General features: G+C 61.6%; 2 protein-coding genes across 2 annotated transcripts in view; both read right to left on the bottom strand.

Moving 5' to 3' along the window:
* Positions 1-794: 794 nt before the first annotated feature.
* Positions 795-4,389, bottom strand: FABP3 (fatty acid binding protein 3). Its single transcript, XM_071576643.1, has 4 exons — positions 4,221-4,389; positions 3,382-3,554; positions 1,170-1,271; positions 795-1,083 (listed from the first exon to the last, which is right to left on the bottom strand). The coding sequence occupies exons 1-4, from the start codon at positions 4,291-4,293 to the stop codon at positions 1,030-1,032; spliced, it is 402 nt and encodes a 133-aa protein (XP_071432744.1). The 5' UTR covers positions 4,294-4,389; the 3' UTR covers positions 795-1,029.
* A 7,682-nt stretch (positions 4,390-12,071) lies between these two features.
* LOC139682278 (putative per-hexamer repeat protein 5) overlaps positions 12,072-13,384 on the bottom strand; it is a 17,066-nt gene continuing 15,753 nt past the window's right edge. The window contains exons 3-4 of the mRNA XM_071576459.1: positions 12,404-12,526; positions 12,072-12,153 (exon numbers count right to left, since the gene is read on the bottom strand). Of these exons, the coding sequence (XP_071432560.1) occupies positions 12,148-12,153; positions 12,404-12,526 (129 nt within the window). The 3' untranslated portion in view covers positions 12,072-12,147. The remainder of the gene's footprint in view (positions 12,154-12,403; positions 12,527-13,384) is intronic.

Here is a 13,384-nt window from a genome sequence, read left to right as displayed (position 1 = left end):
CAGGGCTGGCTGTGTGGGAGGGCACAGACCTGCATGGAAGGGTTTTTGGAAGTCCTGGCTGCTTCCCGAGATCCCAGGGTGGGAAGGGGGTGTGTGGTGAGGTGGCCCATAGGAGGGGCCTGGTGCCTCCTGCAAGGGAGCAACTGGAGCATAAATCTTGTAACTGGAGCTGAAGGTCAGGGGGAAGGGATGGCAGAGGCTGGGCAGTGACCTCAGAGGGAGTGCTGGGAGCAGGAGCAGCTTGTGTGTCCTGGGGCAGATGTGCTGAGGGAATGTGGGGGATGAGGCTCCTGCCACCTCCAGCTCCACAGGGAGATGGGAGTGGGGTTGGCAGCTCCCTGTTGGTGTCACAGCAGGAGCATGTGGGGTTGCTGGTGCTGCATGTCCCTTCTCCATGTGCTTTGCCCTTCCCTGTACATCTCAGCCCAGTTCCCCATGGCTGCATCTCCCTTTGGGGCTGGTTCCCTTCCCAGACCAGTGCTCAGGTCCTGCATTCCAGACCTGCAGTGGTGGAAGGATCCCTCCTGTCCTGAGAGGAAGCTTGTCTGGATCTTGGGTGATCCATGGCAGGGCTGCCATGGGACTGACAGGTATTCCCGCTGGGAAAGCACATTTCTAACCAGAACAGCCTCTTATTTCCACAGCCTGGAGAAGCTGCTGAGATGGGCTATGGGATCAGTGGTCATTAACCCCCTCCCTGCCATGGACTGGGTGAACCCCACACGGCTCCCACAGCCCCCCCCGAGCCCAGCATGGCTCAAACAGCCCCTTTCCCAAGTAACCAATCACAGAGCTGTAACAACACGGCCTTTATTCTTTTTCCATGTGAGCTTTCCCATTATTAATTAAAAAAAAACCAAACCCAACAACAAGCCACAAACCCACCCCCAAGCCCCCTGAGCCCTGAGGCACTGGGTGGGGGCAGCAGGAGGCCCCGGTGGGCAGTGGCTCCGATCCCACGTGGAGCTGTGCCCAGCACGGGGCGAGGGTGTGGCAGGGAGGTGGCACCGGCTGACAGCGGGGCAGCCTCTATGTCGCCTTCTCGTAGACACGGGTGGAGACCACGTTGCCCATGGTGAGGGTCTGGGGGCAGATGGTGGGGGGTTAGTCCAGCTCCAGCCCTGCCCCGCCCCGGGCTGAGCCCCTCCCATTGAACACCCTTCCCTTACCAGGATTAACTTCCCATCCTTCAGCTCCCGCACCAGCGAGGTCTCCTTCCCGTCCCACTTCTGCACGTGGACGAGTTTGCCTCCCTCCAGCTTGACCACAGACTGTGGGGAGAGAGCAGAACCTGCCGTTACCCTCCTGCCCGGGGTTTCAGGGCTCTGAAGGGACTTTATCCCTTGGAGGGGACCATGCTGGGTGTCCCTGTGCTCTCCCTGGAGCCCCACAGCGCTCGGGATCCAGTGGGTGTCACCATCGCGGTGCCCATCTGGGACCATCCCGCCTGGCTTGGCCAGCCCAGCTCAGCCCAGGACAGGTCCTGCACTGTCCCCCTGCTGGGTCACGGCCTCGGCTACTGCCCCACAGTAACCCCCAGTGGCACTGGCACGGTCACCCTGCCCTCCCTGCCCCGCGGCCAGCACAGGGAGCCCTGCCCAGGGCCACCTCCTTCCTGCGCGGGGCCAGCGGGACGCGGGCCCGGCCGCTCCCAGCGGAGGGGCTCGGGCAGGCGGGGCGTGGATCGGGCGGGTACCGGCACTTTGAACCGCTGCTGTCCTGCCCTCGGAGCCACCGCAAGGCTTTGTGGAGCTGCCGATCTGCCCGCCGGGCTGTTTGCACAGCGGCCGCCGCTGGCTCAGCACCCAGCCCGGCCGTGCCAAGGTTAGTGTGACAGCTCGGAGTTGTGCCAGGGCAGGCACTGCCAGCTGCTGTTCGGTCCCAGCCTGCCCTGTGCCCCCCACCCAGCCCCTCCAGAGCCGGGTGCTGCCCGTCGGGTGCCCCGTGGTTTGGGTCAGCCCAGAGCTCCGGTGTCCCCACAGCCCCAGGTGCTCTCTCAGAGCTGGCTTGTCCCCACTGCTCAGGTGCCCAAGAGGTTGGGTACCCACAGCGTTTGGGTGCCCCACAGTCCTGGAGCCCAATGCCAGAGGGTGGGGTTAGATGGGATATCAGGGAGAAATTTTGCTCTCTGAGCATGGGCAGACCCTGGCACAGGTTGGGCAGAGAAGCTGTGGCTGCCCCAGCCCTGAAGTGTCCAAGGCCAGGCTGGACGGGGCTTGGAGCCACCTGGGCTGGTGGAAGGTATCCCTGTACTGGAAATTTAAAGTCCCTTCCAAGCCAACCCATTCGATGATTCCATACAAACTCGTGTGTCCCACGACTCCACACCCCTCCATGGCTCGGGCAGCCCCTGCTGACCCATCATGTGCCCTCTGGCCCCCGGCCGAGGGGCACCCCAAGGGCACCTCCGCGGGCTCCGGGCAGGAGCTCCCGTTCAGTCACACGTTCCTGCTGCTTGGAACAGTTTCCAGCGGCTCTGGGGGTGGGAGAGGGGTGGGCAGGGCGCTGCTGCCCCGTGTCTGCCCGGCTCACACTCCTTCCCTTCCCCCCTCCTCACTCCATGCCCAGCCCTTGTGCTTCCTGCTTTGGGGCCGGGAAGGGGATTCGTGCCCAGCAAGTCCCAAGGCGCCCCCTGAGGTGCCCCCCGAGCTGGGTGGGGGGCACGGGGCTGCCAGCACCTCCCTGTTTGGAGGGTTTAGTGGTTTGTGGGACCAGCAGCTGGAAGCTGGGGAAAAGCAGGGGCTGGATCAGTCCTGCAGGGGAAAATGTCTCTGCTGGGTGGGAGAGGCCATGAAAGACGCTCTGACCACCCTCGGGCGATTTTTTCCCTTGCTGATACGGTGAGGAACAGCTCTGCCCACATTTTGGAGACATCAGCCCTTGGGGAGGCACCAGCCAGGTGGGACTGTCTGGGTGCTCTGTCCCTGCCCCTGTCCCTGCCTGCAGAGCTGCCTGCTCAGGAGGGCAGGCAAAGAGGGGGTCCAGCAAAGAGGGGGTTCAGCAAAGAGGGGGTTCAGCAAAGAGGGGGTTCAGCAAAAAGTGGGCTCGAAAAAAGAGTTCTTGTGCCCTTCTGCCCCAGAGCAGGGACACTCACCACCACCCCACCACATCCCTGGCCTCCTCTTGAGCAAGCTGCCACTTGCAAGCCCAGCTCTTGCACAACCTTCCCGCCAGCTCCGGGGCTCGTCCTGCTCCCCGAGCTATAAAATGGGATGAGGGAGGGTTGTGTAAGGCTTGAGCACCGAGCCCGGAGGGCAGAAGGGTGTTCCCCCTGCACAGGCAGCCGGGATGGAGCCCCGGAGCCACGGGCTGATGGCCGGATCCTCCCCTTTTGGGAGCGCAGAGCCCCTTTGTGCTGCGGGGGCAGGGCTGGGGGCTCACCTTGACGTGCCTGTCGTCTGCCGTGGTCTCGTCGAACTCCTCGCCCAGCTTGAAGCTGATCTCGGTGTTCTTGAAGGTGCTTTGGGTCTTCACGGCGATCTTGTCGCCGTCCATCTCGATGATGGTGGTGGGCTTGGTGAGCCCCGCCATCTGCCGCGTGGCGAAGCCCACGCCTGCGGGTGGGGGGTGAGCGGGATGGAGGGGCAGGACCCACCGCCAGCCCCTGCGGCATCACCCGCAGCTCTTCCTCCCCGGCATGGTGGGGGGTGAGCCCCCAAACTGCTGCCCACTCACGGTCCGGGGGACACAGCCACGCTCGGGGGGGCTCTGGGGCACGGGCAGGGTGGGGGGCCAGGGAATGGTGCCGTTGCTAAGGGGTGGACCCTGCACCAGCACCCACCAGCTCCCGCGCTGGGTGAGGGGGGCACTGGGGTCTGCCCCCCTTCCCCGCACTGCCCTGGGGTGGGGCACCCACCCGCCCAGGAGCCCGGACTGGGTGATGGGGGGCTTGGGTGCTGGTGAGGGCTGGGGGGTCCTGGGCGGCTCCAGCACCCGCGAGGGGCATCTCATCCCTGCGGGGGAGCAGGGGAAGAGCGAGACCCCCCTCACCCAGCCCGAGACCCCCCTCACCCAGCCCGAGACCCCGTGCACAAAACCCGAGAGCCCCCCACCCCCCACCCCCCCCAGGCAGCAGCGACCCCCCCCTCGCCCGCAGTGCCCCCCAAGCTGGACCCCCACGTGGGGCGGGGGGCTTCACCAGGCAAATGGGGGTGGGAGGTGTAGAACAAAGAAAAAAGGGGTGATGTGACTCCAACCTCCATCAGCCCCACCCTACTCACCCAGAGCCTTCATGTAATCATCGAAATTGTTGGTCTCCACCAGCTTCCAGGTGCCCAGGAAGGCTTCGACCATGGCGAGGGGGTGCTGGGGGGGCACAGGCACGAGGGGGTCCGGCGGGCTGCGAGCGTGGCACCGGCTGCAGCTGCTCCGGCCCCGCAGCCGCCTTAAATAATGTCCTCATCACATGATTGGAAAGAGCAGAGCGCGCTCCAGAAATACTCCCCCTGGCAGCGCTGGCAGCGGCCACCCCCGGCCCGGCCACCAACCACCCGCCAGCGGCCACCGAGCCCCGCCCTGACTCCCCGGGCTGGGGCAGGGATGGGGACACTGAGAGGGGCACTTGTGTCGCGAGTTGTGTGCGGGCTCTGCAGGGCGCGGGGGGGGCGAACCGGGGCAGGGCAGCGCTGGGCATGGGGGTGTCTGTGCCCACCCCAGGGGTCCCCAGGGGGGCGTGGGGAGGGGACAGGGGCTGCCCGTGGGCTGCGGGCGGTGGGACACGGTCAGGACGTGGGGACACCGGCGGTGCCAGCGCCCCTCAGGGTACTGGGAAGCGGAGCTGGGGACACTGGGAGCACTGGGGCACGGGGAGCACCGAGGGGGTGTGGGGACATGTGGGGGCTGCAGGGAAGTGTGGGGACATGTGTGACCCTGTGGCCCCCCAACTCCGTGTGTATGTGGGAACACGTGTGAGCGTGTCCCTGCTCCGTGGGCGTGTGTGTGGGCACGTATGTGACCACTGCGTGTGTGGGGACACGCGTGTGCCCCCAGGGATGCTCTGTGTGATGCTCTGTGTGTCAGGGGAACACTGGGGACAAGGACAGTCACGGTGCTGGGGGACCCACAGCAGGTCCCCCCCCGTGTGTCCCCTCTCTTTGGGCTCAGGGGCAGCGGGGTTGAGGTCAGCCCCTCTCCCAGCCCCTCCCCAGTGTGTGTGGGGTCACCCGTGGCCGTGGGGTTTGATGTCCCCCGGGCCCTGGGGACAATCCTCTCTCATCCCCGCCCCTGACCCCAGACGGACCCGGCTGGGGGGTTCGGGTGTCCCTGAGCCTCGTGGCTGTAGAGCGTCCCCTCATCTTGGGGACTTTGGGGTCAAAGTGACGAGGTCAGTGAGGGACCTGGGGACACTTTGTCCCTCTGTCTGACCTCTCTGTGTCACCGCAGACACCCAAAAATAACCGGAGCTCGTGTTCAACCTCCTTCTGCTGGCGCTACCACCAAGCACGACCCTCACCTTGTGCCCTGGGGGGGGACAGACATGTCACCAACCCCTCACCTCGTGCCCTGTGGGGGTACAGGCATGTCACCGACCCCTCATCTCGTGCCCTGGGGGTACAGACATGTCACCAAACCCTCATCTCGTGCCCTGGGGGGGACAGGTATGTCACCAACCCCTCACCTTGTGCCCTGGGGGGGACAGGCATGTCACCGACCCCTCACCTTGTGCCCTGGGGGGGGACAGGTATGTCACCAACCCCTCACCTTGTGCCCTGGGGGGGACAGGCATGTCACCAACCCCTCACTTTGTGCCCTGGGGGAAACAGGCATGTCACCAACCCCTCACTTCGTGCCCTGGGGGGAACAGGCATGTCACCGACCCCTCACCTGGTGTCCTGGGGGGGTCAGACATGTCACTGACCCCTCATCTTGTGCTCTGGGGGTTTAGGCATGTCAATGACCCCTCAACTGGTGCCTGGGGGGGACAGGCACTGCCCCCATGGGATAGTGTTCCTCCCAGCCCAGCTGGGACACCCCACAGGGGTCAGTTCCCCAGGGTCACATGGGTGATTTATTCCCCAAGGAGCAAGAGCTCCATCACCCCCACCCACCCCGTGGCCTGGAAGGGGACACAGAGGGCAAGGATTGTCCCCTGTCCCCTCACCTGAAAGTCAGTGTCCCAAACCTGCACAGCCCTGTCCCCACAGATGCTCCTGCAACAACAGGGACCAGGAGATGGGGACATTCACAGGAACAGCTGCCCATGTGCAAGGTCACCCACCCACAGGGTCACCCACCCACAGTGACACCCACCCAGAGGAACACCGATCCACATGGACATCTACCCGCAGGGAGCACCTATTCATAGGGAAAACTCAACCACAAGGAGCACCCAACCACAGGGAACACCAATCCACAGGGTCACTCACCCACAGGGACACCCAACCACAGGGAACACCAATCCACAGGGTCACCCCTCCATAGGGACACCCAACCACAGGGAACACCAATCCACAGGGTCATCCACATGTAGGGTCACTCATTCACAAGGACACCCATCCACTGGGAACACCCAACCACAGGGAACACCAATCCACAGGGTCACTCACCCACAGGGTCACCCCTCCATAGGGACACCCAACCACAGGGAACACCAATCTACAGGGTCACTCACCCACAGGGTCACCCCTCCATAGGGACACCCAACCACAGGGAACACCAATCCACAGGGTCATCCACCCACAGGGTCACCCACCCACAGTGACACCCCTACATAGGGACACCCACCCACAGGTTCACCCCTCCACAGGGACACCCATCCACTGGGAACACCCATCCACTGGGAACACCCATCCACAGGGAACACCAATCCACAGGGTCACCCACATGTAGGGTCACCCACCCACAGGGACACCCTTGTGCAGGGACACCCATCCACATGGACATCACACACACCCCTGGCACACACCCACCCAGAGCAGCACCCATGGACATGGCCACCCACCCACCCCCACATGTGTGCATGTGGGCACCACGGGCACAGCACCCACACGTGGGGGTGCACGAAGGTGCCCACACATGTGGGTGCTCCGTGCACAGAGGCACCTGAGCACAGACACCCCTGTGCAATGGAGACCATGCCCGTGGGTGCCCATGCACACGAGTATCTATGCACACAGGTGCCCATGCACACGGGTGCCCATGCACATGGATGTCTATGCACATGGGTGCCCATGCACATGGGTATCTATGCACACGGGTGCCCATGCACATGGATATCTATCCACACAGATGTCCATGCACACAGGTATCTATGCACATGGATGCCCATGCACACGGATGTCTATGCACACAGATGCCCATGCACACGGATGCCCACGCATGTGGGTGCCCATGTACATGGATGTCTATGCACATGGATGCCCATGCACATGGATGTCCATGCACACGGATGCCCATGCACACGGATGCCCATGCACACTGATGTCTATGCACACGGATGCCCATGCACACGGATGTCTATGCACATGGATGCCCATGCACACAGGTGCCCATGCACACGGATGCCCACGCATGTGGGTGCCCATGTAAATGGATGTCTATGCACATGGATGCCCATGCACATGGATGTCTATGCACACGGATGCCCATGCACACGGATGCCCATGCACATGGATGTCTATGCACACGGATATCTATGTACATGGATATCTATGCACACAGATGCCCACGCACACGGATGTCTATGCACACAGATGCCCATGCATACGGGTATCTATGCACACAGATGCCCATGCATACGGGTATCTATGCACACGGATGCCCATGCACACGGATGCCCATGCACACGGGTGCCCATGCACACGGATGCCCACGCACAGGCGTGCCCATGCCCACACACATAGATGCACACACACATGGATGCCAATGCCCCTGCACAAGCACACAGGTGTCTGCACACCGATATCCCTGCACATGGATGCCCACACACATGGATACACACGCACACATGGATGCCCGTGCAATGGATGCCCAGGCATGCAAATGGCCATGCCCATGGATGCACTCGTGCACCTACACCAATGCCCTGGCACATGCACATGGATGCCCATGCACACAGATGCTCACACAGATGGATGCACTCAAACACACAGATATCCCTGCACAGAGGTGCCCATACATGGATACCCACACACATGGATGCCCATGCACACGGATATCCATGCACACAGATGCCAATGCACAAGGATGCACACACACACTGATATCCCTGCACACAGGTGCCCACACATAAGGCTGCATGTGCACACAGGTGCCCAAGCACGAGTTCCCATGCCCACTCACATGAATGCACACACATGTGCACACCAATGCCACTACACATGCACACAGGTGTCTATGCACATGGATATCCCTGCACATGGATATCCCTGCACTTGGGTGCACACACACAGAGATGTCCGTACACGCAGATGCCAATGGATGCACACATGCATGTACACCAATGCTCCTGCACACACACATGGATGCCCATGCACATGGATGCCCACCCATATGGATGCAGACACACAGAGATATCCCTGCACACAGATGCCCACCCATATGGATGCACACACACATAGATGCCCACACACACAGGTGTCCCTGCACACAGGTGCCCACACATATGACTGCATGTGCACACAGGTGCCCATGCCCATGGATACCCATGTAAATGTGTGCTCTTTCCCATGGATGCCCACGGACACAGATGCACATTAACATGGATGTCCACACATATGGATGCCCATGCACATGGATGTCCACGTACACGGATGCCCATGCACTTGGGTGCCCATGCCCACATACATGGATGCACACACACCAATGCCCCAGCACATACACACAGGTGTCTATGCACATGCATATAGAAGCACATGGATGCCCACCCATATGGATGCACACACACATGGATGCCCATGCACACAGATGCCCACACACATGGATGCACACACACATAGATGCCCACACACACAGGTGTCCCTGCACACAGGTGCCCACACATATGACTGTATGTGCACACAGGTGCCCATGCACATGGATACCCATGTAAATGTGTGCTCTTTTGCACGGATGCCCATGGACACAGATGCACATGAACATGGATGCCCACACATATGGATGCCCATGCACTTGGGTGCCCATGCCCACATACATGGATGCACACACACACATTTACACCAATGCCCCAGCACATGCACAGAGGTGTCTCTGCACATGGATATCCCTGCACATGGATGCCAACACATATGGGTGCATATGCACACAGATGCCCACACACATGGATGCACACACACATGGATGCGCACACACACATGGATGCCCACACACATGGATGCACACACACATGGATGCACACACACAGATGCCCACACACATGGATGCCCACACACATGGATGCACACACACATGGATGCACACACACACAGGTGTCCCTGCACACAGGTGCCCACCCATTTGACTACATGTGCCCATGGGTGCCCATGCCCATGGATACCCATGTAAATCTGTGCCCTTTCCCATGGATGCCTGTGGTCATGGATGCACTCACACACAGATGCACATGCACATGGACGCACATGCACATGAACACACATGCACATGGATGTCCCTGCATATGGATGCCCATGCACATGAAGTTATAACCAGGTGGGGGTTGGTCTCTTCTCCCAGGCACTCAGCAATAGGACAAGGGGGCACGATGGGCTCAAGCTCTGCCAGGGGAAATTGAAGTTGGAGAGCAGAAAAAAATTCTTTGCAGAGAGAGTGCTCAGGGATTGGAATGGGCTGCCCAGAGAGGGGGTGGATTCCCCATCCCTGGAGGTTTTTCAGCTGAGCTTGGCCGTGGCACTGAGTGCCATGATCTGGTAAAGGGACTGGAGTTGGCCCAAGGGTTGGACTTGATGATCTCGGAGGTCTTTTCCAACCCAATCCATTCTATGATTCTATGAGTGCCCACACATATGGATGCCAATTTACACAGATGCCCATGCACATGGATGCCCATGCAATACACACAGATGCACACACACACAGGTATCCCTGCACACAGGTGCCCACACACATGGATGTCCATGCCCACACACATGGATGTCCATGCCCACACACATGGATGGACACACACACGGGTGTCCTCACACACGCGATGCTCATCCCACCCGGGACTGGCCCCCACGCCAAGGGATGGATGCGGTGCCCGGGAGCTCGGGCACTGCCAGGGCACCCCTGGGTGCTGGGTGCGGGCGCTGCTGGACACGGTGTCCCTGCGTGTGGCCCCGCACAGTTGTTCCAGTCACCCCCTGGGCGGTCACCAGGGGGGACCTGAGCTTGTGGATTCCTTCGCTGGTCCCACAGCGACAGCTATAGGTGACCATCCGGGATGGATGGATGGATGGATGGGATTGGGTCCAGCTCCACATCCAACCGCCTTGCCCAGCTCTGGCATCCTGGGCATCCAGGCTCTGGTCCGAGTAGAACCGGCGGATGAATCCTCCCTCAGCCCTTCTGTGCCTGGGCAGGAGGGTGCCATGCCCGCGGTGGCAGAAACAGAGGATTTGGGAGAGCCTGGGAAAGTCCCACTCCACGTCACCCTCGTCCCCAAACACCGCAGGACCCGGCTGGCCGCCTTGGCCGTTGCTTTCCCCAATTCCGGGGCTGCGGGAGAGGATCCAACGTGGGTGCCCGTGGGTGACCCTGGCACGGGGAGCTGAGGATGCTCCAAACACCATCACCCTGCTCCCCACTCCCCCAAATCACCCATCTCCCCATCCCCGGGAGCAGGGACCACCCTGGGATGCTCTGCTCCTCAGTGGGAACCCTCAGCGACGAGCTGGCTGGGGAGGGCTTTGCTTAAGGGCTGAGGGGGTTGCTGAGGTCGTGCCGCACTTTCCCCCTCTCCAGTTCTTGAGAAAGGTTCCCACATGACCCAGAAGAACAGCCGGGAGACGAGGTGGTACCCAAAAACATCACAGTGAACACCACACTCAGCAAGAAACACCGTGGCTGCTCCTGCGGCCAGAAGGGTCCCCCCGGGACCCCCCCGCGCTCGGCTCGGCCAAATGCCCCAGAAGAAAAATATTCCTCCCCCTGGAGAGGCAAAAAACCCAAAGCCCTCCAAGTCCTGGGGCAGGGCGTGGGTGGGAACCGCCCCTTTGTCACGACAGGTCCCCACCGTGTCCCCACCACGTCCCTGCCACGCGCTGCTCCCCCGTGGCGGGGGTGGCACTCGAGGGTCTTGGCTGCAGCAGCACCGAGGAAATCCCAGCGGGCTCCGGCCGTGCCAGGAAAGCCGGGCTGGTGCTCGGCAGCCTCCTCCTTGCTCCGCTGGTCAGCAGTGCCCCCCGGGCGGGGTTAGGACGTGTCCTTCAGCTCGGGGCTGGGGGGCTGCGGAGGGGGCACCTCCGCCGAGGGGGACTGCATGTCCTGGGCGCTGCCTGCAGGAAGAGACGAGGGGTTGGAGACACGGGGTAGAATCATAGAGTGGAATCACAGACTAACTGGGGCTGGGAAAGATCTCCAAGATCATCAAATCCAACCTACACCAGATGCCCACTTTGTGCCCCAGCCCAGAGCACTGAGTGCCAAGGCCAGTCCTGCCTTGAGCACCTCCAGGGCTGGGGAATCCAAACCTCCCTGGGCAGCCCCTGCCAGTGCCTGACCCCCCTTTCCATGAGGAAATTCCTCCTGCTGTGCCCCCTGTCCCTCCTCTGGCCCAGCCTGAGGCTGTGCCCTCTTCTCCTGTCCCTGTGCCCTGGTGCAGAGCCCGACAGACCCCCATCCCTCCCCGGCTCCCCCCTCTTGGCAGGGATTGCAGAGCCAGAAGGTCCCCCTTGAGCCTCCTTTTCTCCAGGCTGAGCCCCCCTAGCTCCCTCTCCTGCTGCTCCAGCCCCTTCCCCAGCTCCCTTCTCCTCCTTGGACTCACTCCAGCCCCTCAATGTCCTGAGGGTCCCAGAGCACGGAGTGAGGTCCCTCAACTCCTGCCCACCTCACGTCCTCCTCCATCCTCCTCCTCCTCCTTGTCCCCTACCTGCGCTCAGGGACATCTCAGCCAGCTTGAGGGGCAGGTCTGCGGGGCTGACGCCGGCGGGCGAGCCCAGGATGTCGGGCAGGGCATTGCGCCGGCCCGTCCTCCCGGAGGATGCGAAGTCCAGCACAGGTTCCACCTCGGTCATGTTAACCCTGCAGAGAGATGTCCTTTCAGCCCCTCTGAGCATGGAGAAGGAAGAGGCCCTGGCTCTGATCCAGCCCCCTGAGCCCCCTGTCCCTGCTGTGGGCACCCCAGGAGCAAAGGCAGGGGTCACCCTGCCCGTGGGACTCCCCCATCCCCACCCTGGCACCCCTCGGTGCTCCGATCTCTGCTGGTCACCACACCAAGGGAGAAAGGGGGTCCCGGGGGTCCCACCAGCACCCCCAGCCCCAGCAGCCTTACCGGGCACCCTCCAGCCTGGCCTGGTGCCGCGTGTCGCCCGTGCCCAGGGTCCTGCTCTGCTCCCAGGCCTGCTGAGGGACCCCACAGGGCACAGGGATTACTCCTGGAAGGGTCCCCTCTGACCTGGAGGGGCAGAGCAAGGGGTCAGCAACGGGGCTGGGGCCAAGCAGGAGGGAAGGAGGGAGAGGGAAGGAGAAGCTGTGTCACTGTGGGAACACCCACAGCACCCACACCCTCTGCCCTGGGGGCTGCACCAAGCTGGACTCTGATGGGCAAGGACATTGTTGGTGGGAAGGCAGGAGGTGGGAGTGAGGAAGGGAGGGAAGGATGGATGGATGGATGGATGGATGGATGGATGGATGGATGGATGGATGGATGGATGGATGGGGATAGATGTGGAATGGAAGGAAGGAAGGATGGTGGATGGGGATGGATGGATGGATGGATGGATGGATGGATGGATGGATGGATGGATGGATGGATGGATGGATGGATGAATGGATGGATGGATGGGTGGATGGATGGATGGATGGGTGGATGGATGGATGGATGGATGGATGGATGGATGGATGGATGGATGGATGGAGGGATGGATGGATGGAGGGATGCATGGATGGAGGGATGGATGGGTGGATGGATGGATGGATGGATGGATGGATGGATGGATGGATGGATGGAGAAAGGGTAGAAGATGCAGAGGTGGGCCATGGAGTGAGGCTGAAAAGGCACTGCCCAGGGACAAGGACATGGCATCCCCAACCCAGGGACCCTCCTGTGTCCCTTAGACAGTGACTCCTGTTGGCCCAGGCCAGGCAGCAGCAATTCTGGGGTCTCCTAAGTTGGTGAGAGTCTCTCCTGGGAGGCCCCTGGCACTGGGCAAATCCCACTGGCATGGAGCCATCCTGCTACATGCTCTGCTGGCACCGTACTGGGATGTTTCCTGAGCTGGGAAACACTTCAAGCTTTTGCTGTCTTGGGAGT

This window comes from Pithys albifrons, chromosome 24, assembly GCF_047495875.1.
Source record: "Pithys albifrons albifrons isolate INPA30051 chromosome 24, PitAlb_v1, whole genome shotgun sequence".
NCBI lineage: Eukaryota > Metazoa > Chordata > Aves > Passeriformes > Thamnophilidae > Pithys > Pithys albifrons.
Note: the sequence above shows the minus strand (reverse complement) of the source record. Positions and strands in the feature narration are given on the sequence as shown.